At 36.2% G+C, this 27,610-nt stretch overlaps 1 protein-coding gene across 6 annotated transcripts; it reads right to left on the bottom strand.

Moving 5' to 3' along the window:
* Positions 1-6,940: 6,940 nt before the first annotated feature.
* lnpa (limb and neural patterns a) lies at positions 6,941-26,766 on the bottom strand. Of its 6 annotated transcripts, XM_088605229.1 has the most exons (15): positions 26,649-26,766; positions 25,367-25,470; positions 22,844-22,885; positions 20,448-20,635; positions 19,954-20,012; positions 18,812-18,852; positions 17,165-17,248; positions 17,028-17,082; positions 14,409-14,624; positions 11,603-11,708; positions 11,243-11,313; positions 10,279-10,440; positions 9,328-9,438; positions 8,505-8,573; positions 7,723-7,868 (listed from the first exon to the last, which is right to left on the bottom strand). In XM_088605229.1, the coding sequence occupies exons 2-14, from the start codon at positions 25,391-25,393 to the stop codon at positions 8,536-8,538; spliced, it is 1,200 nt and encodes a 399-aa protein (XP_088461355.1). In that variant the 5' UTR covers positions 25,394-25,470; positions 26,649-26,766; the 3' UTR covers positions 7,723-7,868; positions 8,505-8,535. The 6 variants fall into 6 exon arrangements, with proteins under 6 accessions (XP_088461351.1, XP_088461352.1, XP_088461353.1 ...); XM_088605225.1 differs by lacking the exon at positions 8,505-8,573 and having other exon boundaries at positions 6,941-7,868; XM_088605226.1 differs by lacking the exon at positions 8,505-8,573 and having other exon boundaries at positions 6,941-7,865.
* Between the last annotated feature and the right edge of the window lie 844 nt (positions 26,767-27,610).

The raw sequence follows: 27,610 nt of genomic DNA, 5'->3' as shown, positions 1-27,610 counted from the left end.
TGTGAGGGACAGGCCACATCCTGAAAGGCAGAGGGGTTATTACATTCGACAAGGACCATCTGATTCATCTGTATAATTGCTTTCAGTGGCTACATGCACAAGGAATTCCAGGGAAGACATAACCTGCACATCAACAGAATGACCGTGACTCGTTATCTGTGTGAAAATAATTTGCATGCTCAGAGGCTGTTCAGGAGCTGCAAGATGTTAAATGAAATTACTATCTTTTGTATGATCCAGTAACATCTGAGGTGGCAGCGGAGAGGGGGGTGGCAGATGTGACAGAAAGCAACATAGGTGGCGAGATATCACAGTGTGTGTTATGGCAGTGGTTGCATCGTTCAAACCAACCTGTGGCGGAGGTGTGATCATGTGGTGAGGCATATGCTTCAACACAGGAATTCCTTCATTTCAACCTTACTGCTCGGCAATACATTAAACAGTAAGGAAAGGGAAAATTGGCAAGGGTCGATTTTGCATGCCTTCCAAAAAAAAAAAAAAAAAGAGTAAAACCTCTCGGTGGCCAGCCTTTTCCTCTTAGTCCAACATGTGTGGGACCAAATCACTCCCGTCAACAGGAGACAACTCTGGCCAGTCATCTTTCACCACTGGGCTGCAGCTGCTCCTACACAGAACATTTCACAGCAGTCTGTCCAGAGGCAGGTTTGGTCTGAACATCAATTTGCCAGGATTGTTCTGTACTCATGAAAATCGTACTGGACTTAATACTTTCATTTTGACAGTGTGTCACACCTCATACAGAAAATATATTATTGTTTGATCTGTATTTCACATGGTCCATGATTTTCTCAATATTTAATGATTAAATCCATTTGACCTAACTGTTGCATTTTTGGATCATCTTTGGTGAATCAGCATACAAACTAGAACCACAATGGTGGAATTTGTTTCTGCAACGGGTTAAGGAACAAGGGAAACAGAGAAGAATAATTGCAGGATTCAGTATTCTTGTGTTATATATGTATATATTTTAAACTATAAAAATTACTCAAAACAAGTTGTAAATACAATAATGGTATATTGTAAGTTTAGATCGTGTCCAGATGAAGGTCTGTTATAATGACACTCCACTCAAAATCTTAAAATAGTCTTTATATCACATCATAATTATATCAAATGGAATATGTAAAAGAAAATCAGTTTGATTTTTTGATACATTTATATTTATGCATTTCAAGCTGTTGTGGATATATCATTAATCAATGATTCAATTTGACTTAATCATTTAAAAGCAAAGTAGGGAAGGACCATGTTATATAAACATTATATTTATGTAACATATAACCTTCGGAAACAAATTTTTAATGTTGCTGTGGATCTGACAGAGTTTAACAAGAGTTCTATGCATCTGATTACTTACCAATATCACCCCATTTATTATTGTTACTCAGAGGATAACATGGGCATGTAAACCACTCTTTTAGCATGTTTTAAAGCAGAGGTTGTTTGTCACTGTTCAATCTTCCATCTTCAATATACACCCTATCTTATTTTGACTGTTGAGCAGCTTAGATTTTAAGGAGGCATTCCATGTATGATGTAAATTATGCCTCACATTATCATGACATGAGCATGCAGGTAATACTGCCCTTTGTTTAAATCCATATTGATGACACTAAAACGCCTTTAAAAAAGAACAAGATATTAAAAATGATGCTCGCTCTAGGAACTGCGAATAGAAATGCTGAATGCCAAGCACACTTGTCTATTTTACTTATTTTGTGCCTCTGTTTCATATTCTTCCCAAATAGCAAGGTTATTTTCCTCAAGGGTTCAGGAGGGCATGCTATTCCATTTCTTCAGAAAATTGTTTCTCAGGATTTCAATCTTCACTGCGAGATATGACAAAACACAATATCAAGAACACTTATGTTTTTTATCTGCCATATTTTCAGGGTATAAATAAAAGATCAGTATAAATTTGAGTCGAGTGCCCCAGAACGTACATGTAAGAGATAGATATAAAAAGGACTACGGACCTTGGGACTGGCCTGTTATGCATTTTCTTCCTGAATGGAAGAATCACCACTGCACTCTGCCAAAGTATGTCATTTGTCATCCTTGAAAATAATTACGAGTTGGTTAAAAAAACCAACAAGCTTAGGTGCCTTCTAATTAATACAAAATGTCTTCCAGGTTCTTCAAAAATGTTTCATTTTTCATTTCGTAACTACCTGTAAATGCCTGTGTCTTTTTAAAAGAGATTTTAAATGTCAGTGTGAGTGACACATGGAAGCATTCTTGAAACAGGAGACCTTTTCTTCAGTTATGGACATGCTGAGTAATCAAGAAGGACTAAATTTACTGAATGTGTCTAAGAAATTTTGCATCTTTAATAAGCACAGAATACAATGACACTACCTTTCGTAAGCGAAGACACTAAAATGGAGGACCCAGTAAACAACAGTTGTCTCGACAAAAGATGAGCCTTCCTTCGGGGTAGGAGAAAAATAATGAACCTTTTTTGAAAGTTTCCGAGCATTCTGCAAAAACTGGGATAACTGTCTCTTTGGCTCAATCTATTAAAAGGAAGCAGAGTAATGTTTCGAAAATGGTTTCAGGAAAAGGTAAAAGAAGCTGATGTTGATGAAATCTGTTTCGCTCCTCTGAAAGATGTATTGCTCTGAATTTGTATCTAATCTTGCTCCATCTGTTCCTTCAGTTAAGAATCTGGAATACTTGATAAACCAGCTTTTGATTGTGTAAAACAAAAAAAGACTGTCTTTGAAGCCAGGGGTTTACAGTAATGAAATTTTACAACAGGCAAGATAATTTTACCAGGATGTATCTTGTATCATATTACATAAATATAACTTGGCAGGATGAATTAAAGTTGTCAGTTAAGCCTTCTATAGCTGTATATCTGTATATAGAGCTAAACTTTTTTAATACACAAAACCTAAGCAAAGAAGTGGCATTATAGATGTACTTGATTGGCATTACAATTCAAAAGGCAATAAAACAGTACAATTGCTGAAAGATTCACTTTTTCATTCACTTAACCTTACAGTTTTTTTTTTCTGGCTGCCCAGAGGTCAGATTCTAACAGAGCGCAGTGCAATTGGGGCAGTTACTGTTCATGTCATATTGATGCATTACAAAGTACATAAGGTCATACTTCTATACACATACATTATCAAATCTGAAAGAGAAATATTTGATAGTGATCCTTAAAGCTGGTCATAGAATACATGAAAGAGACAGGGGGATTGCTGTGCTGAAATGACATTCCCCCTCGCAAACTAAGAGGGTCAAGCAATCAGGATCCATGGGGTTATATGTCAGCACCATTATCTAACACTGTCCTAAATGATCAATGAGGTAAAATAAAATGATCACAAGCTAAAACAGCCTGGCTAATGAAAATAGAACAGTTTACGTTTGCTTTGCAGTATCCCCCCGTGACACAAACATGCACAAGACAAATCTTTCCACTAATGTGTTTAACATCATTCCAAAGAGAATCTTGGCTGCTTTTTTGAATAAGAAAACCCTAACATCAAACTCCTAAACATGGTGTTCCAAAACAATTTTTCATTTTAGTATTTTGAATACTTTCAGAGTATCCTGCAAGGTTATACTAACGGCACCAACAACAACTTTTAAAACACCAATACTTTCCGAGATCCCGCCAGCTTGAAATGTGATATTAAGAATTTAGCAATTAAGAACACACAGTGTTACAGTGACCAGACTGTGCTCTTCAAAAATTAAATGTGAATGGATTTAATCCATCTAAGCAAGACAGGTAGAATTACATTAAGTATTCTTGTAACATAAAGTAGAATGAAGCCAAGAATGTATGCATAAAATGTCTTTTTTAATTATCAACTAGTTAATATTTTCATTGACTGCCAATCTTAAGTGAGAGAGATTTCTTTTAAGGCTGGGTACGCTGGTGTACCCTTTTCTCAAGCACTAAAGAGGACCCTATCCTTTCATTAGCTCTGCAGTCCCCTTCTCCAGAGCTCAGCTTGTCCACCTGGTCTCTGGGGAATGTGGGGCAACTGAAGCAGGGATAATGAGGAACAATGTGTCTCTTTTGCGGATGGTTTTGAAATGGACATCCCTCTAGGGCTGGGGCAATCAGAAACTGTTTTAGAAAAGAATGATATATGCAGCCTCAGTCCTTATGCCAGCAGAACATGGAAAACACTTCTTTCCATAGCACATGAGATGCCAAGAGGCAAACCTAAATCAACAGCTGACATTTTCTGTATCGTCTTCATACTGTATAAGGATTCTTTCTTTTGCCAATAATGTTACAAAGAAAATCTTTTCGTTGCTGAGTTTTTGGAAATTCTTAGAAGTAGCATGTGATTTGGGTTCTATAATTTGGGAAAATATCAAATTTTAATAAATGTCCTTTTTCTTTTCAAATGAACTTTATTTAAACCTGTCCTTATCGAACTGAATACTGTTATGGGCTAACGTCTGTAAAGAAGACGATAAGTGAAATTTTCTGATTCTATAATTTAGCCTCATAAAACAGTCATTTCTGGGAGCATCTTTGGCAGCAATGACTTCTGTCATTTTTTTAGTCCAGCCTTGCACAGTGGGATGGTGTCAATTTGCTTATTCATCCAGGTAAAATCGCTCTTTTTCTGACTGACTTCAGGATATTTGGTGGACAACAATTGTCAAGTCTTACCATAGATTTTCTATTGGATTCATGTCCGGAGTTTGACACATTCAAAGACATTCACTCTCTTCTTGGCAAATCACTCCAGAGTGACTTTGGTCTTGTGCTTTAGGTCATTGTCCTGCTGAAATGTGAAACGTCACCCAGTTGTAGGTTCTTGGGAGATGAAAGCAGTTTTTCCTCTATGGTCTTCCTGTACTTTGTGCCACCCATCACCCCATGAAGACAGACTCCCCAGACACTGCTGATGAGACACATCTTCATAACATCACCATGCTTGACAGTTGGAATAGTGCAAGTCGGGTTGATGTGCCGTGGTGGGCATGATCCAGCTGCAACACTTGGTTATTTAGAACCAAACATTCAGATTCTGTCACATTTGACCCTTAAGCCTGCTACATACGTACAGTATGAAGCATATCTCATAGGAGATATTTTAGATGAGGCTTTTTCAGTAAAGGCTTCTTTATTGCCTCTCACCCATACAGGATGGCATAGTGTAGGCACCAGGTTATTGTTGATATGTGAATGGCAATTCCCAGACTCAGAACTATGTAAATCTTTCAGTCACTATTGCCTTTAGGGTGGAATCCTTAACCAGTTTCCTGCTTGTCCAGTTGTTTTAGTTTTGAAAGGCCCGATCCAGGTAGTTTTCAGTTGGCTTGATGCACATTACGCATCTAGATAAACTTGTAATTGTAATCAAAGGAATAAGTAACCTATTAATCCATGCAGTACCTCCCTACCACTCCCACTCCCCATTTTATTCTTGACTTATCTTGAAAGCTCCATGGGCTTCATGGTAGAATTGTCATATCATGAATATCACAACCCCTTACACTAGTTTTGCAACCTTTTCTGAATTGCGGGCAGCCACTGAAAAGGGGTTGAATCATTATGGAATTAAATTAGAAACTAAATTGGAACTAGAATAGACTCAAACTATATGAATGTTGAGTTTAGGACAATGAAGCTTAATATATATTTTCATACACAGTTGTGAGAAAACGTTTGTGAACCCTTAGGAATTATATGGATTTCTGCATGAATGGCTCCTAAAATGTGATCCGATCTTCATCTAAATCATAATAATAAATAAAGACAGTCTTATTTAACAAGCTACACACACACACACACACACACACAACATGTTACACTGCCATATCTTTATTGAACAAATTGTTTAAACAACCAAGGTCACTGATGAAAAAGTATGTGAACCCTTAATATTTAGTAACTAGTAACTATTGGCAATAACCTCAACCAAAAGCTTTCTGTAGCCTCTGATCAAACCTGTGCAATGGTTAGGAGGTATTTTGGCCCATTCCTCTATACAAAATGGTTTCAGTTCATGTATATTTTTGGGATGTCTTGCTTCAACGGCCTGTCATTTCAATGGGATTGAGGTCAGGACTCTGACTTGGCCATTCTAAAATATGGAATTTCTTCTGTTTGAGCCACTCTGTTGTCGATTTATTCCCATTTTGGATCATGCAAGACCCTATTTCTCTTGAGTTTTAGATCACAGACTCCCTGACATTATGCTGTAGAATTTCCTGATACAACTTGGGATTCATTGGTCCCTCAATGGTTGCAAGCCGTTCAGGCCCTGAGGAAGAAAAGCAGCCCCACACCATTATACTCCCTCCACCATGCTTCACAGCTGGGATGAGGTTTTGGTGTTGCAGCGCAGCAGTTTTTTTCTCCAGACATAACGCTGCGTACATTTACCAAAACGTTCAACTTTTGTCCCATCTGTCCAGAGAACATTGTTCCAGTAGTGCTGTGTAGAATTCTGTTGTGAAGAGCAGATAACCAAAATTTTTTTATACGGCAGGGCAGGTCAAACCCACACCAGATTGACTGGAACACCTGACTCATTGATTGGAATACCTGATTCCAATTACCCTCTTTTCAAGATGTCATTATCCTAGAGGTTCACATACTTTTTCCCATCAATTACCTTGATTGTTTAAACCATTTGTTCAATAAAGATACAGTATGACAACGTAAACTACTGTGTGTTGTTTGTTAAATAAGACTGTCTTTATTTATTATTATGACATAGATGAAGATCAGATCACATTTTAGGAGCCATTCATGCAGAAACCCAGATAATTCAATCACAACTGTATTTATATGTATACCCTTTATAGATCTAAGACTATAAACTGTTTTTAAACTTAAACAACTGACAATTACACCTCAAAATGTCTATTGGGGTATTTATAATTATTAATACTGTGCTAGGAACAAACTAAACTTTAAAGTTCCCACTTGAAAATAATTAATTTTATTCAACGTCAAAACATTAAAACACTCATAGGCACACAGTTTGGCGGTTTGCTGTATTTTCTAAATAAGAATAAATAAAAGCTCAAACCCAAGGTTACTGGTTTGGTGTATCTTTTTCCTATTGTTTTTAACATGTAAACACAAGGCTGGCATTGCTGTGCTCTAAGTACCTGAATTCCTGACAAAAGTTCAGTAAAAGGCAACATACTGTAGCTTTAAATAACTATACACATTATACTTTAACAGGCATGACTGCAGAATTTTTTTGCATTTGTATACGTACACTGTAACATAAAATGACACACCGCAAGACAGGAACAAAAAAAAAACAATAGCTGTTGAAATTGGTTGCTCAGCCCCTCCAAAAAATGTATACTTTGTAGTATTTTCTTAATCACTCCATGCACCTTCATTTATTATTAAAGAAACTTACCTCACTAAATTCAGTCTCTCACCTTACATACAGAAGTGCCTCATTGTGATGGATACAAATGTAAGTACATGTAAACATCAGACAATGAAAAAGTGAAATTAGGCAGACTGTTCTTTGGTCTGTTACTAAAACAAACGTCAGACAGCTTTGTTTACAAAGCACCATCTCCTACTATAACAGTATTTTTTTCCTTTTCCATATTACATATGGTACCCTGCTTCCATGATTAAAATGAAACAAATGAGCAAACGGAAAAGGATAACCTAACTAATTTCACTTTTCCTGTTCAACTCATGGGGTGGTTCTATTCAGTTTCCATGAGGGAAAGATCTTGTTCTTCTTCCTTATTCTCTGTAGGGTTTCCTACTTCAGAGGCGCCCGGTTCATGTGCTGATTCAGTCTCCTCAGCTGTTTCTGCAGGCATCTCCTCTGACTGTGGTTCCAAGTCAGCCAAGACATCTTCCTGCTTGTCTTCTTCTGGAACACAGAAGGTTCACATCTATCAATGCATGCCTCCTTTTTAAAAATACAATTTGAACCAAGTTACGTCATTAGCATTTCACAGCTCTTTGCTCCCAGCTTATCCACACCAATAAGATAATTGCACACCCTGATTAGAGAAATTCAATAAGCTGTTTTAAAAGAGATTTAAAGAAACAGTATGAGTCTTGTTTTTAAAGGCTGGATTTCTTTGCAAGTTAATATACATTAAGCCAAAGCCTTACAGATTGACATAGCAAGATGCACCACGAGGAATTATTAAAGAGAATAGAAGTTATCCCTTAACCTCCAACCATTTCTAACATATTTCTCAACAACAAGGTAGAAACCTCACAGAGGTTACAAAATTATCTTTTCTAATAGTATATTAATAGTGTATTTAATATATTAGAAATGTTTCTAATAGTATTTGAGATACTATGAGGAGGTATTAGGAGATGCTGAGAGGAGTCAGATGATCATAGAGGTTAAGGGGTTAAACCTTGCCTTGCCAAAAATGTTACAGCTTCAAGTTATGTGAAGCATGCATGTATTTACTAAGATATTAACACTACAGTGTTCCAGACAGCCAAATGCTGAAGCCTTTTGTATCCCTGGGATTTTAGTATTTACTTATGCAATTCCCAAGTTCCAAAGACTGTGATCAACATGAAGTGGTTCCTATAGGGGCCAACAACATATCTGAAAAACAGACAAGAAAATCATGCTAACTCAGGACAACCATATGTGATGACTTTGGCTTCAGTACCTTCCAGATTACATGAATGACAAAAAAGGACCGAGTAAGCATAAGAATAGCTCTTTATGTGATCTTTATTTCTTTCCGTGAAAGAAAGTTTCACTAACATGTTATGTCAGGTACCTCTCTCATGAAGATGTATTGCTTGTTATCTATAGCAACACTTCCAGACTGGATTTTTAATTCCACATCTAGCTCTTGATTCAGAAGTTTAGTATTATTAATTAGAAACTGAAAGTACAGGTAGTAAACAAAACCAAAAGGAAAATAAAAATAATTTAAAATTAATTTAGGTCTTGCTTATTGCTTTATCTTGACAATTGTTCATAAATTAAGCTACTTTGCTGATATAACCCATACACTCTGCCACATAGATCACAATTAATACACGCAGAATTAAATGTGATTAAATTACTTAAGAATTAAGAATGTAATTAAAATTAAAATGCAACGAGGGAGACAGTAACCCAATAAAATCCGACAATCACCTTACATCATGTTTCATTTTCTCTCCATATCTAATTATGTATGGGCTCACAAAATTGATTTAAATCACACAGATCAATTAACTTTTAATTATAAATCAACTATTTCTTTTCTAATTAAATAGCAATACATACATTTTTATGAGTATGATTAAAAGAAAGATTATTTTTGTAAAAGATCACAAAGCATGGAACTATATAAAAAGAGAACCTTCTTCCTGGTGATGAACACTGTTTGTGTTGAAACTGTGAACCTTACTCCAAGGAGCAGTAGCTAAAGATACTGATGGCACACCTTTCTGAAGACCTTCCCTGTTTCCAGCTAATCAGAGAGAAGTATAAAGAAATTGGGATGTGTGACAGAAAAACAAATACAAACATAATGAAATGAGCTTAAAAAGATGACAAGAAATTGCTATCACAATTATAACTATATTTCTTTATCACTACGCAGAAATTATTGTGTTAATCTATTAGATTCCAGTATTAATGAAACATCTGGATTAATCTAAATCTATTTTTTTATATATCCGTAGTATATATTACTTTTAGTTGTAACCATGCTAATCACATTAAACACTTTATAGCTTTTGCTGTGTACTTTACTACAGTATTTTTCATCTCTTGTAAAGAGTGAACAAGAAAAAGTATTAATTTTTTTCCATTAATGCATGTCAAGATATGTCAAGACTCTACTTTTACAAAGTGCACACCTTTTATTTTGTTCAATATACCTATTCAAACTCAGCTCTACGAAGCCAAAAAGAGAGAAGAATGAATTACGCCTCTTTTCAGATCTCAATTCTAAAAGCACACACATTTCATTATATTACAAAACAAAGAAATTTCTTCAAACAAGATTTGTAAAAAAAAAAAATACAACATCAAAGCTGCAATTCTTTTGCTGGATAAATGTGAAGGGCTTACAAAAAATAAGGAAGTAAGAATGAATGAATATGTGAAGCTAATAAAAAAACGTTAAATACAATCCAGGGCTTCTACACTTCAAGTGTTTGCAAATTTCACAATGGCAGTGGAAAAGTTATTTTGGCATTTGTATGCGCTTTTAATATCTTAATATTTATTCTAGGAATGTAATCATTATTAAACTCAACAATAGTACATGGAAACATACATGATGTCTTGCTATGAAAATGCGTACCAGGCTTGGGCTGTGTGTCGGAGGTTTCTGCTCCAGCAGCAACTTCCTCAGTCGGTGAACTGGAGCGCACTCGCCTTTCAATGTTGAACTCTGGGAGACGTGGCGCCTGCGGCCGGGTTCTCCTCGCAGGATTTAGAAAATAGCAGTAAGCACATCGGAAAGCTGAAACAAGAGAGACACAAAAGAACGTTGCCATTTAATTATGTGTTCCTCCTAATCCTCGGCATATCCGAGCTACACTACAAGACATTTAAAGAGATGGACTGAAATGGTGACCATAAGACAACAGTGAAAAGCACGAAGAAAAGTAAATGCATCTGGCTCTTATTTACATTGGTGTCAAAGATCTGAGTGGACTGGCTGGAAGCACATGTAACAAACTGACATCTAATGGCCTAAATAGTTTATCAGAGGTCTGACGAAACAGAATTCCACAGGACATTTTGGTAGTGCAGAGACTGACTTAACTTCAGAATAACTGAGGAAATGCTTCTGAAAATGTACTAAAAAGCACTGCTCCTTCTGGGTGCATGCATTTGTGCATTGTGAATTGCTTCTGTGATCCTACGTCAAACCTGCTTGAAAACGCCAAGCCAAACTGCACTAGGGACACTGTATAAATGGCTGACCCTGTGCTCTGGCCCCAAACTTCTCTCTCCCCGTCTGTGTGCCTGTGTGTCTCATGGAGAGCAAGCTGGGGTATGTGAAAAGACAAATTCCTAATGCAAGAAATTGTATATGGCTAATAAAGTGATCTTATCTTATCTTACACCTGGCTATAACCCGAGTAGGGTCTGACCAAGACTGAGCATACAAGGATGAAACGAACAAACTACTGTGCCAGGAGATTTCATACAGCGCTATCATATAATATTGCCACATACTTAAAGGAATATATACAATAAACTATGCAAGTATATTTGATGAACAACGACAAAAAAAGCACTAATTCACTAAATCTTACCAGTATATTCAAATTCCTCTTTTAATGCCATGCCATTGTGGGAAAAACACTGCTGGCATATGAGCGCATATCTGAGAAAAAACAACGTCATTTTAATTTTACAGCAAATTAAACATAACTAACAAATATAGGGTACTTTTCTTTCTGCTGAAAGGATCCTTTAGAGACGGCACATTAAGATTATGATTTGTACATTCAAAAAGAAAGACAGGTGAAAGAAAAAAGTGTAGGAATGACTATTTCTGAACTATAAGGAATACTACAGTATATTACAAAGAAAATAAATACAGTAATCAATGAAAGTCTCCTTTTAAAGGCTGGTGAAAATATATGTCCGTTCCATGTCAGACCACAAATTACCTGTTCTGAGGCCCGTCACCCACTAGGTATTCTATGATCCTATCCATCGAACTTCTCTCACGAGGGAGAATGGGTCGAGCAAGTGGAGGGCCAGGAGGATGCAGTCCTAGCATGAGAGACAACACAGACAAGTTGTTTTTGCTTTGAAAAAGCTAATAAAAACCTTCTAATAAATGATGTGAAGTATCTAACTGTTGCCAGAGCACCAAAGAAAAATGTCTGAGAGGAATGCTTTTAATAATTACTGATAGACTAGCATCCCTCAAGAATTATGTATCAAGGCATTCATGCTGTTTTAGGGAACGGTAATTAATATGATTAAACATCAAGAGCAATCATTGCAAGATGACTGGTCATTTTTGCAGAGCTTGGCAAACCCTCAACTACCTGCTGATTATTAATTTACTAACATATGGAAGCTCTGTGGTACCTCTCCAAATTGGTTTTTACTTCAGGTTTTCTCATAAAAAATGAAGCATTGTTCTGAAAGCCACATGAATAAAAACCATACCCCATTGGAGAAAATACAAGGTATGGTTCTAAGGAAAATATAACAATTGCTGCCTCTTCACTTTTATTTTGCTGCAAAAAGCAACAAATGCATCAGGGTTTACACTGAGTAAAATCAAGTCAAAACCTTCAGTTGCTCTTAAACAGCACAGATTTCTAACTGTACTTGAACAAGCCCTACCTAACATTTCAATTTAAATCTGACATTAAATAAAATACCACGTTTTAAATACTATTAATGTATTTGATCTCATTTACATCCAAACTGACTTACATTTTTACTCATACAACAGCCCATTCTGCTGGCCCTTTGAAATTCACTGACTGAAGCACCTTACTCAAGGGTACAAAAGTAGACCTACACCAGGGATTTGAACTCTCAATTTTCCAGTTATGATTTTTAGAGCTCTGACCACTACACTGTTGACCTAATGATGTACTTTAGTCAGTAATTTGTATAACTAGATTCTCCAAGTACCAACATTTGAGCACAGTGCTATTTTTTCCATATGCAGATTTTACCTCAATTACAGCACTATTATACATCACTAGTTTATCTAATGCCTTATTATTTAAAAATGCACATTTCCTACATGTTAATTATTGTTAGACTCAGAGGAGGAAAGGCTATTGCCTAATTAGGAATGCTTTAAATCCACTCACAAGCACTTGAGAAATTACTTTTATCCTAGTCTATGGACTTTAAAATAAACAAGCTTATTTACAAGGGCTTCACAAGGTATTTTATAATTTTACACCTTTCCACTTTACCTACAGGGCCCTCCTGGATTTTGGTTCATGCAGTGCAACATGTTGGAACTACACTGGATTTTGTAAACTACTTGCTCTGTACAAGAGCCTGACGAATACTGATTGTTGAAAAGTTCATTGCAAGACTACATGATTCAGACTTACAGAAGTTGCACAAATCGTAGCCAAATGGAGGACAGAGGGAAGGAGTCAAGTTACTCTCAGAATTATGGATGGATAAATGTGTGAAGCTATTTTTCTTATTTTCTCTTATTGGTACACGTGGGGACAGCACTTCTGTGGTGAATGAGGCAAGTCCCCCTTTTATATGAAGTGCTTATGAGATCCTTTGGGATGAAAAACAGTTTATATATAAATGCAAGGAATTCTTACTACGAGTAGCATGATTACATCTAACATTGTGACCTCATTATGTTCTTTTTGACAACATGACTGATGTACAAGTTGAAATTCATCAATAAGCCCTCTAAAAATAAATCTGCAAAGTATATGGAGTTTACCTGGTAAGAAACTGAGACCTGTATTAATTCAAGTCATAGCCAAAGATGCTAATGGAAGTAAACAGCCTAGGCCAATGCTCCATTTACCTCTAAGTGCAGGTTTTTCTTGACATACAGCCAAACCATTACCCTTAAAACATTTAGAACCCCTGATTCTGTATACTGAACTACAATTGATAATTTTATATTTTAAAATATATTTATATTAAGGCTATAACACATTCTGTTACTTTGTTAGCCATACATGTTGTTTTCAGAATCAATGTGACAGACAGTGCAGGTATATTTATTTAAATTAATAATGGTCATTCTTCTTAACAGGTGATGACAATCAAAAATTTCAATTGTCACAGCAAATAAAGTGCACTGTACAGCTGGAGTCATTTTGGAATAAATGTGCCAAGTCTCGTGCTTAAATTAACTTGCTGTACTGCATGAACATGGGCTGACAATAAGCTGATTTTAGTGATCAAGACACAAGTTTACAATATTTATCATGTTGCTGTAACATGCTACAGCTTATTAAAGCCATGTTGCTTAAGTCTAGAGAAGAAACCCCAAACATTCTGAAATGTTGTCCTCTAATGTTTCCTCAAATGCAGCTGTAACTAAAAGCAGACCTACATTTCGCAACTAGTGCCACACCTCAGCAAAAGAATAATCGTGGACAGACTTGATTACCCTGAATAATGAATAATACTGTAACAACTCTATGATAATAATATAACAGCAGCAAGAACACAGGTTAACAAAAATGTAGTAACCCTTATAATGCTCTGGTATTATATCCTCCATGTTTTTCTTTTGAAAAAACTGAAAATAACTTTAATCTTCCTTCTAATGGTCAGTGCCAATTATAAAATCAGTATCTGTTATAAATATAAATGTTAGCATTCTAAAATGTCTGCTTCAATGAGGAACAGAGAAGGGATTCAAAAGGACAAAAAAACAACCTTGCTGGCTGCTCGTGGGTTAAACTTAGAGAAAAAAAGCAGTAACGCATCATATTGTCGACACACGCTTACCCATCCCCGGCAGTGGAGGGCCAGGAGACACAGGCCGCCTCGTGAGGCCTTGCTGGCCTGCAACCGGTAGGTTTCTCTCTGGAGGCCCCCCGGGAGCAGATGTGGCAAGCTGCCCTGTAGGAGTTGCCCCTGGGGCAAGGGGAGGCCGGGCAGCTGGAGTGACAGGAGTTGCCACAGCTGCGCTCCTCTGAGCAGCAGTGTTCCGCTGACGAAGCTCTAATTCAGAGGAAAAAAAATGAAAACCATGAGTTTTTGAAAACAAAGTGAAAAGGGAAAAAAAACACAGACCATTCCACACATCGGAAAAGAAATCGAACCATTTTTTTCCCTTCAGGTAGCTTTTCAAGAGAAACCACGCTAATGTTTTAGTCTTTAATTTACATCAACCAAGTAGAAGTTCCAATTTTGAAGATTTAAATTATAACTTATAGTATATTTATACACAACAACTTCTCAATGACTAAGCAGGGCCGACTTTCCAATGTTAATTAAGGTACGTTTGGAGGTACTTTTAAGGTACTTTTTTGTTACTGGAGAAGAAAAAAACATGCCATTCAAGAGACATGGAGACATTTCTATTTCTTTATAGAACTGGAATGCAAGCCAACATGTTTGATTTGTACAACAGGTAGCTTTTGCCAAAGAGCAATAGCACTAGGTGTAGAAATGATTTTTTTAATGTTGTTTTATAGGTGATATCTAGCAAATTGTGTTCTGAATTTCCAGCATTTGTTTTTTATCATGCCTTTTGAAGGCACCCTATTAAAAAAAATAAAATCCTGCTAACTGGGAAACAAGAAGAAAAGCTTCTCACTTATCACAGGTGCCTATGTATAAGCCAAGTCAGTGTCTCAGGCAGAGTTTACAGGTAAAGCAGATAAATGATCTCAGGATCTATTTTACATTTCAATCCCTCAGTTTATCAACTGATAAACATATACATCCATCCCTCATCTTACATGTTTCTTAAAAACATTTGAAATGTAACATTTCACAAAATAAAAATGAAATCCCCATCTTTACTTTACTACTAGTTCCCAATATCTAGAAAATCACCCTGTTTCACAAACTGTTACTTTATTATTAACACCATTATCGTACGTTTATGATAGGTGCATTCATTAGCTTAGTACAATAGTTAAGACAAAAATTTCAAACTGTTGAACACATGCACGGCCAACCTAAGTTCAAGGCAATGCAAATGTCTTTTCAATCACTTCAAGTTTTACAGCCAGGAGGATCTCTTTACTTATTTTCTTTGCTTACTAACACCTGAGCTACTGACAACACATTTTGCAGACAGGATGTTAAGGAGGATCCCCAATGATGAAAATCACTAAGCAAGCAAGATCACTTGATAGGACGTTAAGGAGGATCCTCAATGATGAATATCACTAAGCATGTAAGATCACTTCGGAAGTAGCCAAAATGGTTTCATGCAGTGAAAAACATTAATACACAAAGTTCATTGTAGAGCAAATTCATACAAACTGAGTTATAAAGCAGGTGGGTGTATACATTCATACCCCAGTATAAAAACATTCGGCATACGAATTTACGCTAATCCGAACATGAAGAATTTGTACCTCTAATTCGTTCTAAGAATGAAATTTAGCTAATCTGAACTTTGAAGTTGGAAAGTAACCAACTTTGGCCGAGAACCTTCTGCGAAAATTTGAATTCAGCGTTACCGAACAGCTGTTTCCAAACTGGTGCAAGGAAATATAGATCAGGACACAGTGCGGCAGCAGAGCGAACCTTGTGCTCTCATTTTCAAAGTATTTTTTTATTGAGATATTTTTTATATTTTTGGGGGTATAAGTGTGTGCTTAACCTTTTATGAACTGAATGTCCTCTACGTCCTAATATGACCTGAATTTATTTGTACGTGGAGATACACAAAAAAGTAATGTTTTCATTTACAAGAAAACATTATAGAGTGTGCATCCCCCGTGTGGCTGCAATTCAGTTTATTTAGTGGCACACAATTCACGTCTGTCTCTTCGGGCGAAAAACTCTGGCCAGTGTCCACCTCGACTCTGCAGTCTAATGTCTTTTGAGACGACTTTGCAGTCTCGCATGGCCAGAAAGCCTGGTGTGACACTCTCCATGAGGAAACAGTCTTTAGTAAGTGATGTGACATTTTAAAACATTGTGTGTTGGGGTTTAAAATGGAAATCTAAAACAGTTTCTTGCGAGCATATCTAGCAGTCTTGGCCATGTTTGAAACAGCTGAAAATGAATTGTCCTGCTTTTATGTATTTCTGTGGGATAAACTCCCCTTTATGTGCGGTTGTACTACACCATGCACTTTTCAGGCCCGTAACCAGAACAAGTACAGTAACTGGGACCAGCTGTGTGCCTACCATCTATATTCAATATGAGTCAAGAAAGAAGATATTTTAAGTAGAAGATGCCAACGCCAGATTTAAAAAAGGCTACTTGTGACAGATCCTCCAGGCAAAAGAAAGCATTCATAATGATGAATGGCGAAAACATTGTTTGTTTGTTTTTATTCTGGCTGGTTCACTTGCTGGCAAACAGTTCCCCATTGTTTCAAATCAAACACTGTGGATGCGCTGCAAAAGAATATTCAAAGCAAGCCAAGAACATGTTTACCTTGACCAGGCCTTGGAGTTACTGGAGATCCAGCTGCTAGTGTGCTTTCAAGTTCCTTCATTAATAAAAATGCAAATTAATTAATCAATTCAATTCAGAAATTTCTATATGACAAAAAAAAAAGTTGAATGACTTACATTTTTCTTTTTTGAATCGGGGTCAAATCTCTCCAAAATTAATTTGGCTGTTTTATAAGTCTCCTTTTCCATGACTTCTTCAAGCTTAAAATAAAGCAGAAGTAAAGATTAGTTTGTCTTCTAACTATAACCGGTATCCCATCAAAATGCTAGAATTAGCAATTCTAAGTACACATAAGCAATAGAACAAATCCATTGGCTTATCAAAAGAAAAGTTCTTGTACACATTCTGCGTAGAAAGCAGTTACTGTACACTGTAACGGTAAAATTGTTTGTATGCTGTGCAATGCTTGCAAATATTTGTAATTCGACTGACAACTTCAATAAACAATCCAAAATGTGCCCCGTGGCAAACCGCTTTAGTCCTGGCATATCATTTAAACGTTCTGTGCTGTCAGAATATTCTAGGGCACCTAATACAGGACCAACATGCTGCATTTTCCTCTTGCTTTGAAAAAAAGCAGCGAGTAGAGAAAAAAAAATCAGCAGTTATTATAAGGTATTCTGAAAATGTCAGATAGTCAAGCACACACATGTAATGTGAATGAAGATACTTATAATACATCTTTTAAAACGTTTCTCTTCAAACCACATTTTTCAGAGACCCTATATAATACTAATATAATTACCCTATATATTCGTTTTTATTTTTATAACATTTTTAACAAGAATTCGAAGACATCATATGAACATCTAAGATGCCACTTGCTACGATGAATGAACTGCTTTTTAAAACGTCTGTAAGCTTACATTTCAAATCTGGATAATAAAGCAATCACTGCATTTCACTTGAGTAGCATTACAAATATACATCACTGCAATGCTAAAAGTGCTCCAGTAAGAAATTAAGAATCTGCAAGCCAGCAAAATATCTACAAACCATAATGTTTGCTAATTTCGTTTAACAGCTTCATTGCAAAGAAACACCAAATATTGCTAATTGTTTACATATAATGAGGAGAATAATTACATGCACCAACTTCGATAATGGAATGTGCAAAAATCCATCAGCCATAATTATTGGAAGTTATTAGACATGACAGTAAATGACAGGCAATTTCTCAGATTTATTTCCTCCTAGCACTTAATGCTATTAATTTAAAGAAGGTCGTTAGCAGAGTGCTTTACGGAATAAAGTCTCTTTGCCAATTAACCGCTGTCTGCATTGATTTTAGATTATTTATTAGCAGTAGCAATTAGCTTGCTGGAAAGTGCTGTGAAAACTCAATAAAGGGAAAAAGAGTCATGAAACTTCCTGTAATGACTTATAACGGCCTATATCTCATTTGCTTCAGAAGTAGTCTCAGACCACCACTGTGAGGGAAAATTTCTAATACTGTACACAGGAAAATTAAGCACAGTTTAACATGAGTTACATGCTAATGTATTTAATAGGCTATGACACACACGAACAGTGCAAGGAATCCTGATCATTCAGAAAGGTCACTGCTATTATAAGGCATTCATGGAAATTAGTAGGTTTTAAAGTTTATTTTATTATGCTCAACAGAATATTAAAGAATGTATAAATCACAATCAAGCTCTTATGTGAAATTTCCCTTCAAAATGCAAATCTATTTAAACCCAAGAAGGAAATTAAACATTCCAGTTTTTTTTTCACATATAAAACGACCTTACAATACTTACTATTTTCTTTTTTTGAAATTTCAGTTCTTCTAATTTCTCATCTAGAAATAAAAATAAAAATATTTATTTGAGAAAAATATTTAAGATACTGAAACATTAAATAAAAAAGAAGGCAAAAATCAAAGTCTATTAGCCCCATTATTTATTTGGTTATTATTATCTAATTCTCTGGAAAAATAAGTAATTTCATCATGGAACTCTCTCATTAAAATATTCCCCTTGCTCACACTCACAGGGGTATACACCCCAGACATTGTCACATACATGTATTAGTCATCTTACTTCCTGCTGTACATTCAGGGTTAATATTTTCCTAAAGAATATTTATGCAATCTTGGCATGCTCATTATACAACAATTTAACAGGATTAAGGCCAGATGGCAAGACCAACTAATCAGTTTCGTTAAATGTAGCTATACCTTCTAAATATGTAATTTGCCTTAATATGGATGTATTTTCAAATTAATTATAATCACAAAAAAACAAGCCTTTACCTGATATTGCACTACATGTAGGTTAGAAAATAATAATACTATACTATATAATCCTGCAATAATACTGCAACTTCAATGCATTACATAAAAAACCCAACCAACACTACACAACATTTCTTACCCTTTTTTTTTCTAACTCACTGTTTACAATTAGAGCTGAGACTATTCAAGCTTTGTTTTATGTGTCTTTAAGACTTTACCCATGGTCTTTGAGGTCAGTTTAATGGCCAAACATCCAATTTAGGAAAAGTGTAATCTCAAACCGCAAAGCCAATAGTTTCATGGGAAATCTGGATACATTCCAGTAAAATGCATGCCCTGACAATGAAATATATCAATGGCAATGGTACATTTTCAAACATTATTTTCGCATAATTTGAATTTCAAAGTATATTTCAATCAGTTATCCAGGAGATGTCATTAATTTGACCACCAGCAAACGCTTCTGTCTTCAGAAACATTTCAGTAGTGGATGAATGGGGACGACCATTGAGAAAAAGGGAAAATCCATCAGCTCATGATTCAACCAAGTCAGGAGCACAGCAAAACTACTGCACTCCACTCAATGTATTAATGAATATAAACATGCTGGTAAAATATTTGAGTTACTCGATTCAAACTTGATTTGAAAGCACAAAACAGTCTTACTGTTTCTTTCTGTTCTTTTGGAAAACAGCCAAATCAGTAATTTCCTCATAAACCACACCCTGCAAAAAAAGAAAACATGATATAAAGATAGTTATTATGATAAAGGAATTAGGAATCAGGAAGGTAATGTTATTGAATGGTCAAGAAAATTAAAAGCACTGTTTTTTTCCCTTAAATATTTCACTATTTAGAGAGATGTATACTGCTTGAATAATACATTTTACAGGGAATAATAACTCATGCTGCATGGCAAGACAATGGAATCTTAAAGATTCATATAAAGGAAATTATAAGAAAAAGTATTTTTCAGTCCTCAGTGATACACAGAACATGTTTTATGCATCATCTTGAAAGTAGTGACTTGACTGCAAAAATAAAGTTAGCTTCAAAAAGAATATTCTAACTTTTAATTTAAACTTTTCATTTTCAGAGAGGCTAACGCATTCAACCAGAGAATTTAGCTTATGAGCAGTTTAAGAACATGTTATACTTACAGGACAAGAAAAGCGAAAAAAGGAAGTGCCATGATTAGTCGTCCTATCCACTCTTCGGGAAGATACCACAAATACACGACTACACAAGTCAGTAGGCAGAGGAGGAATGAATACAGATGCAGTCTTCCCACCCATAACTTCAGGAGTCTTTGATTTTTTTCTCTAAACTCTTCAAGGTTCTGGATTTCCTGTGGAATAAAAGACATTTTCCGCAAACTCAAACCATTGTCACTCTCAGTGTGCACAAAAAATGAATTTACTTTAACACACTGGCACCAAAACATGTTTTGCATCCAGGATGAAGAATACCTTTTTTGGAGCCTTAATTAAGAGGTCCTGAAGACCAGGATGAATACCACAAAGCTACAAACATCAGGTGGAAAACATTTAAAGTGTTATTTTCCTCTTTAACAGAGGCAGATGGCCTCCAAATGTAAAACATAAGAGCTAAAGTTTACAACAACAAGGCTAACAGCCCAAATACAATGAGGATCATGCTTTAATGACATTTTTCAATGATTGAAAGCTCTTAATGTAGACGAAGCACATTTCCTACTGCAGCCTGCATTTGAACTAAAGGGGGGCTTTTTGGCAACTGTAATATCTTACATCTGGATATAGTATTACAAATAGTAGGAACTTTTTATTAATAGTTGGTTTTATATACCAGAAAGATTGAAACGTCTACATCACTGTGACCCGAAATTACCCAAAATAAAGAAAAAGGACCCATACCAGTTGAGACCAGGTCCTTCCGAGATCTGATACGATCACTATGTTGAGATGCTGCTTTGCTATGGCAAATCCCAATGGCTCATATGTATTACACCCAATGATGTGCCTCCAAGCATTTATAAGCACAGACCTGTTGTGGCCCGGGTAACACTGCTAATGCATGACTGTCGACAGACTCACTGGTAAATATGAACAATGCTTATAAGTTGGTTAAGGTGAAGAATCACCTAAAACGTTACAGCGCCTTTGTTATACAGCTCAGACAGCACAGAAGAAATGAATGAGCAGCTGCAAGTGCCATGTTCTATTTTTTGTATACAAGATACCTTCTCCAAGACCAGCTGATTATTGTGACTGATTCTCCTATTTTGTCTCTGAAAGTCATTCCACAATTATGCAGCTGTCTGAAACTCAACATTGGTCAAGGACTCTAGAGATGTATGGATTTTAATATTTACATTGGCTTTTCTATTAAAAAAAAAATACTCCAGGAAAAACAACAGGGAGGGAACAGAAGAGGAGGTTAAGAACACATTGTAGCAAGGTATTGCTTGTTTAGTGCATATTTTCTGTTGAAAATGAAGTCCAACTAATGGAATGGTACTTGCAGTCTATGTGTCTGAATTAAAATAAAGTAGATATAAAAAGAATAAACAGTTATGTCAAATAAATATATTTACTTAACCTATTTTGGAGTTCACCATTGTGGTATTTTCCAATTAACTGAACTACCCTTCCATTTACTCACGGACTTGATAAGCTTCTCTTGCAGGATTACCATTTTTTTTTAGTGTACTTCTTCTACAATATTATTCTAAACACATATAGAGAAAGAGAAATAGGAACCAAAATTGTAAAGTGGAGCATCAAAGGTAACTCACTCAGCAACAAGAAATGCTGTCTTTATTAAGCACATTCATCCATTTATCTGTACATAAAAATACTGCAGTAATGATGGGTCCAACCCATCTCCCAGTTTTGGCATGAAAGTAACTCTTCATTCCATGGGTTTATTGTATTTACTGCATTTATGATTATAGAAAAAAAAATTATCTGGACACAAACCAAATCAGGGAGAGACTATCAAATATAAAAAAATATTAAATTTGGTACAATATACCTTAGTATGGAATACCTCATCTATTTTTAAAACATTGCAAATAAAGCTACTAGATTATTCAGTACTAATGACTTTCTTTACCTAAACCTTATCAGACTGATTCAAATTAATTTTAGGTTTTATACAACTATGGAGTGCTTTCTTTGGAGGGAGCATGGAGTAATTTGAGGGGTGTAATTTGATCCTCATGGCATCTGAAAAAGAAGAGTATCTGATACTACATTAAATCTTTGGTGAAATAAGATAGCTCAGTACAGTTCACATGCGTCCGTCACTCTTGCAACCATGCTGGTAATCACTTTGGAATTTAAACTGCATTTACAACAATGTTAGATAATTTCCCACCGTTTTTTTTACTTTTTAATGAAATGCAAAAAAACAACAGGACAAATTATATGACTTCTATTATTATTATTATTCTTAACAAGCTGTCTGAACTAATACTCATTCAATCCAATCTCAAAGCAATCCAAGTTATTCTAACCCTTTTAGAATTTACAACCATTTCCAGACTTTAAGACGTTACAAAAAAATGCTTTACCTTGTCAATGCCTTCTAGGACTTCTACTGTAGTTGGCTTAGCCTGTTATGGTGAAGAAAAAAATCAGGTATTTGAACTCATGCAGTAATAAGACACACATTTTGCAGTGAACAGAAAGAAATACATGTTTTCTGGTGGCTTAGCATGTTTTTACACAACTGGTTATCTAGACTGGCTGAGGCTATTCGTTTCCACTGCCTTTTCAGTAAAGAGCAAAACCTCTTCCACTTCCTCAACATTCTTTATCAACTGTATAGCACAGATACCCATGAAACTAAGTAACCAAGCAACACATAATCAAAGACATTGAATGTTGGGTCATTTTGATCAATAAGTGAATGAAAATGTGTATCCTTTTCTGCGTTACTTGTTTTATTGGGTTCTCTTTATCTATTTTTATGAATGAATGAATGATCTTCGATGAAGATCTGATCACATTTTAGATCACTTTTATGCAGAAATTCAGAAAATTCTAAAGGGGCCACAAACCTTCTAGCACCATTGTATATTATCCTGTTTAATGAAATTATACTTTAATTTAATTATATCAATTTCACTTAGTATTAAACACAATACTCATACCAATACTCACTGGTAATTCCAGACAATATCATTTCTTTACATGAAAGACTGTTGAAGAGCATACACGTCTCCACTTCAACGCAAGTTTTACATTCCCCGTCTTTAAAATTATTTTTGAATAAAAACTTTTCAAAACAAAGAGGATCCACGATGGGGTGTGACAACTCATCAATGTTTACCATCCATGATCTCATCAAGCAGTCAGGCACTTCAGCCACTGGGTTTCGACTGCAAGTCTAGGGAAACCAGTAGCAGCTGGGCTCATCAGCACCTATCAGTTTTTGAGGGGCAGTAGGCCACTGGAACATACTACTTAGATTATATCCCTCCATTTTCCAACCGCCTTATCAAATACAGAAACACAGGAGAGCTGGAGCCTATCCCAGCAAGCAATGGGCACAAGGCAAAATACTCGCTGGTCAAGATACCAGCCCATATAGACACAAACACTCACACCAGGGCCAGCTTTCCCAGAAGCCAACTAACCGAACAGTATATCTTTGGAATGTGGGAGAAGACTGGAGCACCTGGAGAAAACCCAGACAAACACGAGGAGAACACACAAACTCAATGTAGCTAGCACCCCAGGAACTGAACCCAAGGCCCCAGCCCTGTGAGACAGCCACGCTAACCACTGAGCCACAACGCTGCCCCATTGGGATGGTATAATGAACACAATTATCATTTTAAGTGTTACAGTAATTTAGTTTTTTTATACTCCATCCAATATACGTAGACTCCCAACAGACTTGAAGCATAAAAGAACAGAGGAAGACGCAGGTTCTCGGGCTGTGCTGCACTGCTGATGTGTTACACGTGTCACCAGCGAAGACTGCAGCGCTGACTACAATGGAGGCATAACAGGAGTGGCAGACACGCACTCCAAAAAAAAAAAACACAGCTCCTGCAGATTAGTCTTTACAAATGCCTTGCCTCCCTTATATTTAATAATATTATTATTATTATTATTATTAATAATTGCTTACACTTATATAGCGCTTTTCTGGACACTCCACTCAAAGCGCTTTACAGGTAATGGGGTCTCCCCTCCACCACCACCAATGTGCAGCATCCACCTGGATTTACTGCCACAACCTCTGCTCTATTACCATGGATTCACTACCTGAGTCTTTAAAATGCCGCCCACCTCCTCCGCCCCCTGCGGTTGGGCTGCCCAGCTGGACTCCCTGGGCGCCGAACCAACCCCTGGCGCTACAGGTGAACTACCTTCTTCTTCGGATTTTCCCACCTACGTGGGGTCTGCTTGTTTGCACCGATTTTTCCACTTCGTACGGTCTGCGGCGTCTCGGCAGGTGACGTTTGCGAAGGCGCATGTCGTCTTTCAGCCAATCGGGTGAACTACAGGTGAACTACCAAACGTATCTAAATGCCACTGGGGCAAAAAAAAAGCCCTCACATACGGAACAGCAAATCTACAGCTGTGATAGATCACTTGAGGATTTTTATTACACTGCCAAGCAACACCAGCAGTAGATTTCAACATTTGTGTTTCGAGAAAACTAGGTCTACCATATGCGTCTGTGCACTCAGGAGCTTTTAAATAGGCATAAACCAGATTAAGTTAAAAGATACAGCAGTTTCATTCCACTATGGGTAAATAACCCACGCTGAATTTAATGAATTAGATGGGCAGAAGGCCCACAGTGGAAAACAGGATCCACTGATATACAGTGTTTAGGGAAAAACATCATGTGTTGATATAAACTGCATTTTTCTTACTTAATTCTCAAGTTCTATATGAAGGTTTGGCATCACTTGGACAGTAACAATTGCAAGCATTAACATTAGCATTAATAAGGATAAAATGAATTGCTATAATCAGATTACAGTTCTTTAATATATAAAGAAACTCTTAAAAAATGTAATTCAGCTATGCATTTTTTCGGAGATTTTTAGGTCTAAAAATAAATTTACACATACCCTCCATTTCGAAACAACAGCTCCCATCTTTCTGAATAGCAGTATGACCCAATTTCTTCTTTGCAATATCCCCTTTTTCAATAGCAGGGGTGAAATGTCCAGACCTGTTAAAGAAATGGGAGGTACATTGAAACAAGCTTAGTTAAGCATTACTGAAATCACTGAGTGGCCTTTAGAAACAAATTACTCAAGAACTGTTTGATTTGTTTTTCACAGCTAACCTACAGAGTTCACAGCTCTTGTGAGAATAACTCTTGGGATAATACACTGCTGTTCAAGGTCAAAAGTTTACTTTGATCAGGCGGAAAAAAATACCTCCTATTACTTGTAAAGTAACTTCATATCAATATCAAAAAGTGACTGAAAAAGTAATTCAATAACAATACATAATGTCCTTAGCAAATAAAAAGTCTTCAGATAAAGAACTGCTTTTATACATTAAAATTGTATCATTTTTCTCAATACCAATTCAAATTAAATGACGTGCATTGATACAGAAAGAGACCTAAAAGTTGAAAATTATCTTCTGGTACTTTTTAATATAGTTGCTTTAAAACAGTTTGCAAAATCGTAATTTTGTATGCCTTTAACTATAAGTCTGCATGTACCACTATTACAAGTGGGAAGTTAGATCACAAAAGACAGCAAACCGACCAACCGGCTGTAATGGGATATCGTGAAATGTCAAGACCCCACTAGCCCGAGCACAGCACCCGCCCAGTACTATGTATAGTACTGTATTTCTGAAAGAGTAATGTGTAGACGTTTCCATCAATATTATGCACACAGTATGTTGTGCACATGAACTCCTGCACACGACACAGACAGCTAGCTCAAATACTGCATAACGGAAACCTTGAAAACGTACTCTAATAACATTTCGCTATTGCACTTGTTCTTATGCAGTACAGAACACACTGAACACAAGAGTAGGGAAAGGAAAATTAACAGTTTAGGACTCAAAACAGCTAATAGGACCACTACACTTCTATTCTGTACTGAATAATAAGTGTAGTACGCAATTTGAATTTTGGTTTTACAAAATTTGGCAATAACATTTTAAACTATATGCCAATCATCTGCACTGCCTGACTGACTACCTGTATTTGGTAGGACTATCCACCGAATACACCTAGGCCTTCCATAGGCATTAGGGCTCGGTACAATCATAATTCACACAGTAGAAAGGATATATTGTCTAGATTCTCGGGATTTCTATTCCACATTAAGATCACTCGATTTTTTTTTTACAAATATCTCATACGTCTCTTATGCAAGTTACCTGCACAGGATGCTGCGCCAATGCTGTGAGCAATTTTTTCCTCCCGATCCCCTTCGAAAAGTGGAACATCAACAATTCACTCCCACAACCCTGCGCGCCCAGTCATATTCACAGCCTCGCTTCATCATGTGACCAGGGTGTCCGCCTGAAGCAGGAGAAAGGCGGGGAAGCGGAGAGACGATATTGTGCATGAAATTTATGATTAGTATTTGTGCTGTGTGAAGTAAAGTTAAAATTTATTGGAACTGGGTAACAGCTGTCCCGGTTATATACGCAATATTTTAGTCTAATTACTTGTTTTTAGGTTTAAAGGCAATTACAGTAAAAAAAAAACACATAAGGCGAGGAAAAGACAAAAACTGAAGGTGGACAGGAGTTATACAAAAATAAATGAACAATAAAGATGCAATGTGTTTAGCTGGGTATCAAGAGAATCCTAAAATTGTCATAAAGCAATAATATAAAAAATTAACAGCACAGAGGCTCACTTAATTGATGATTAATGATGAACCAGCTCTGAAGATGCAAGGATGAATTTAAACTTTTCTTAAGATAAAGAGGTACTGTTTTTTACAGGGATGTCCAGTTGAAAGTATGATGGATATTGTACGTATAATTACCGGGTCATCTGGATTTATTTATATATTGGTTGGTAGTAATAAATTATTCAAGTTAATCTGAAGTTTCTCCTTGAAAACATGGAAGAAGTGTTTAGGGATACTGGGGTATTTAGACTGGGGCATTGTCATTATCATTATGACTGTAAGATGTTAATTGGTCTGGAACAAAACCAAAGTATTGTATAACTTATTTAAGTTAATACATTTCTCTTAAGCCCTCAAAGTTTACTACTACATTGATAGCTAACATTTGTAAGACTCAAGTGTTCTATCCGTTGATGTTGTAAAGCACTAGAAATAATAACATTAGAAAATAATAATAATTTTAGGTCAGTAAAATAT

The sequence above is a fragment of the Lepisosteus platostomus genome, chromosome 14 (genome assembly GCF_059453375.1).
Source record: "Lepisosteus platostomus isolate fLepPlt1 chromosome 14, fLepPlt1.hap1, whole genome shotgun sequence".
Classification (NCBI taxonomy): domain Eukaryota; kingdom Metazoa; phylum Chordata; class Actinopteri; order Semionotiformes; family Lepisosteidae; genus Lepisosteus; species Lepisosteus platostomus.
The sequence above is the reverse complement of the archived record's forward strand: the minus strand, read 5'-3'. Positions and strand labels throughout refer to the sequence as shown.

What these genes read in the sequence shown, in the direction of transcription:
- lnpa (XM_088605225.1), bottom strand. Translation starts at nt 25,393, where the DNA reads ATGGGAGCTGTTGTTTCGAAATGGAGG. An exon ending in CTGTTGTTTCGAAATGGAGG is followed by an intron (nt 22,886 to 25,366) that starts GTATGTGTAAAT and finishes TCACCATAACAG; the next exon opens with GCTAAGCCAACTACAGTAGA. An exon ending in AATTTCAAAAAAAGAAAATA is followed by an intron (nt 17,249 to 18,811) that starts GTAAGTATTGTA and finishes CTTTATTTTAAG; the next exon opens with CTTGAAGAAGTCATGGAAAA.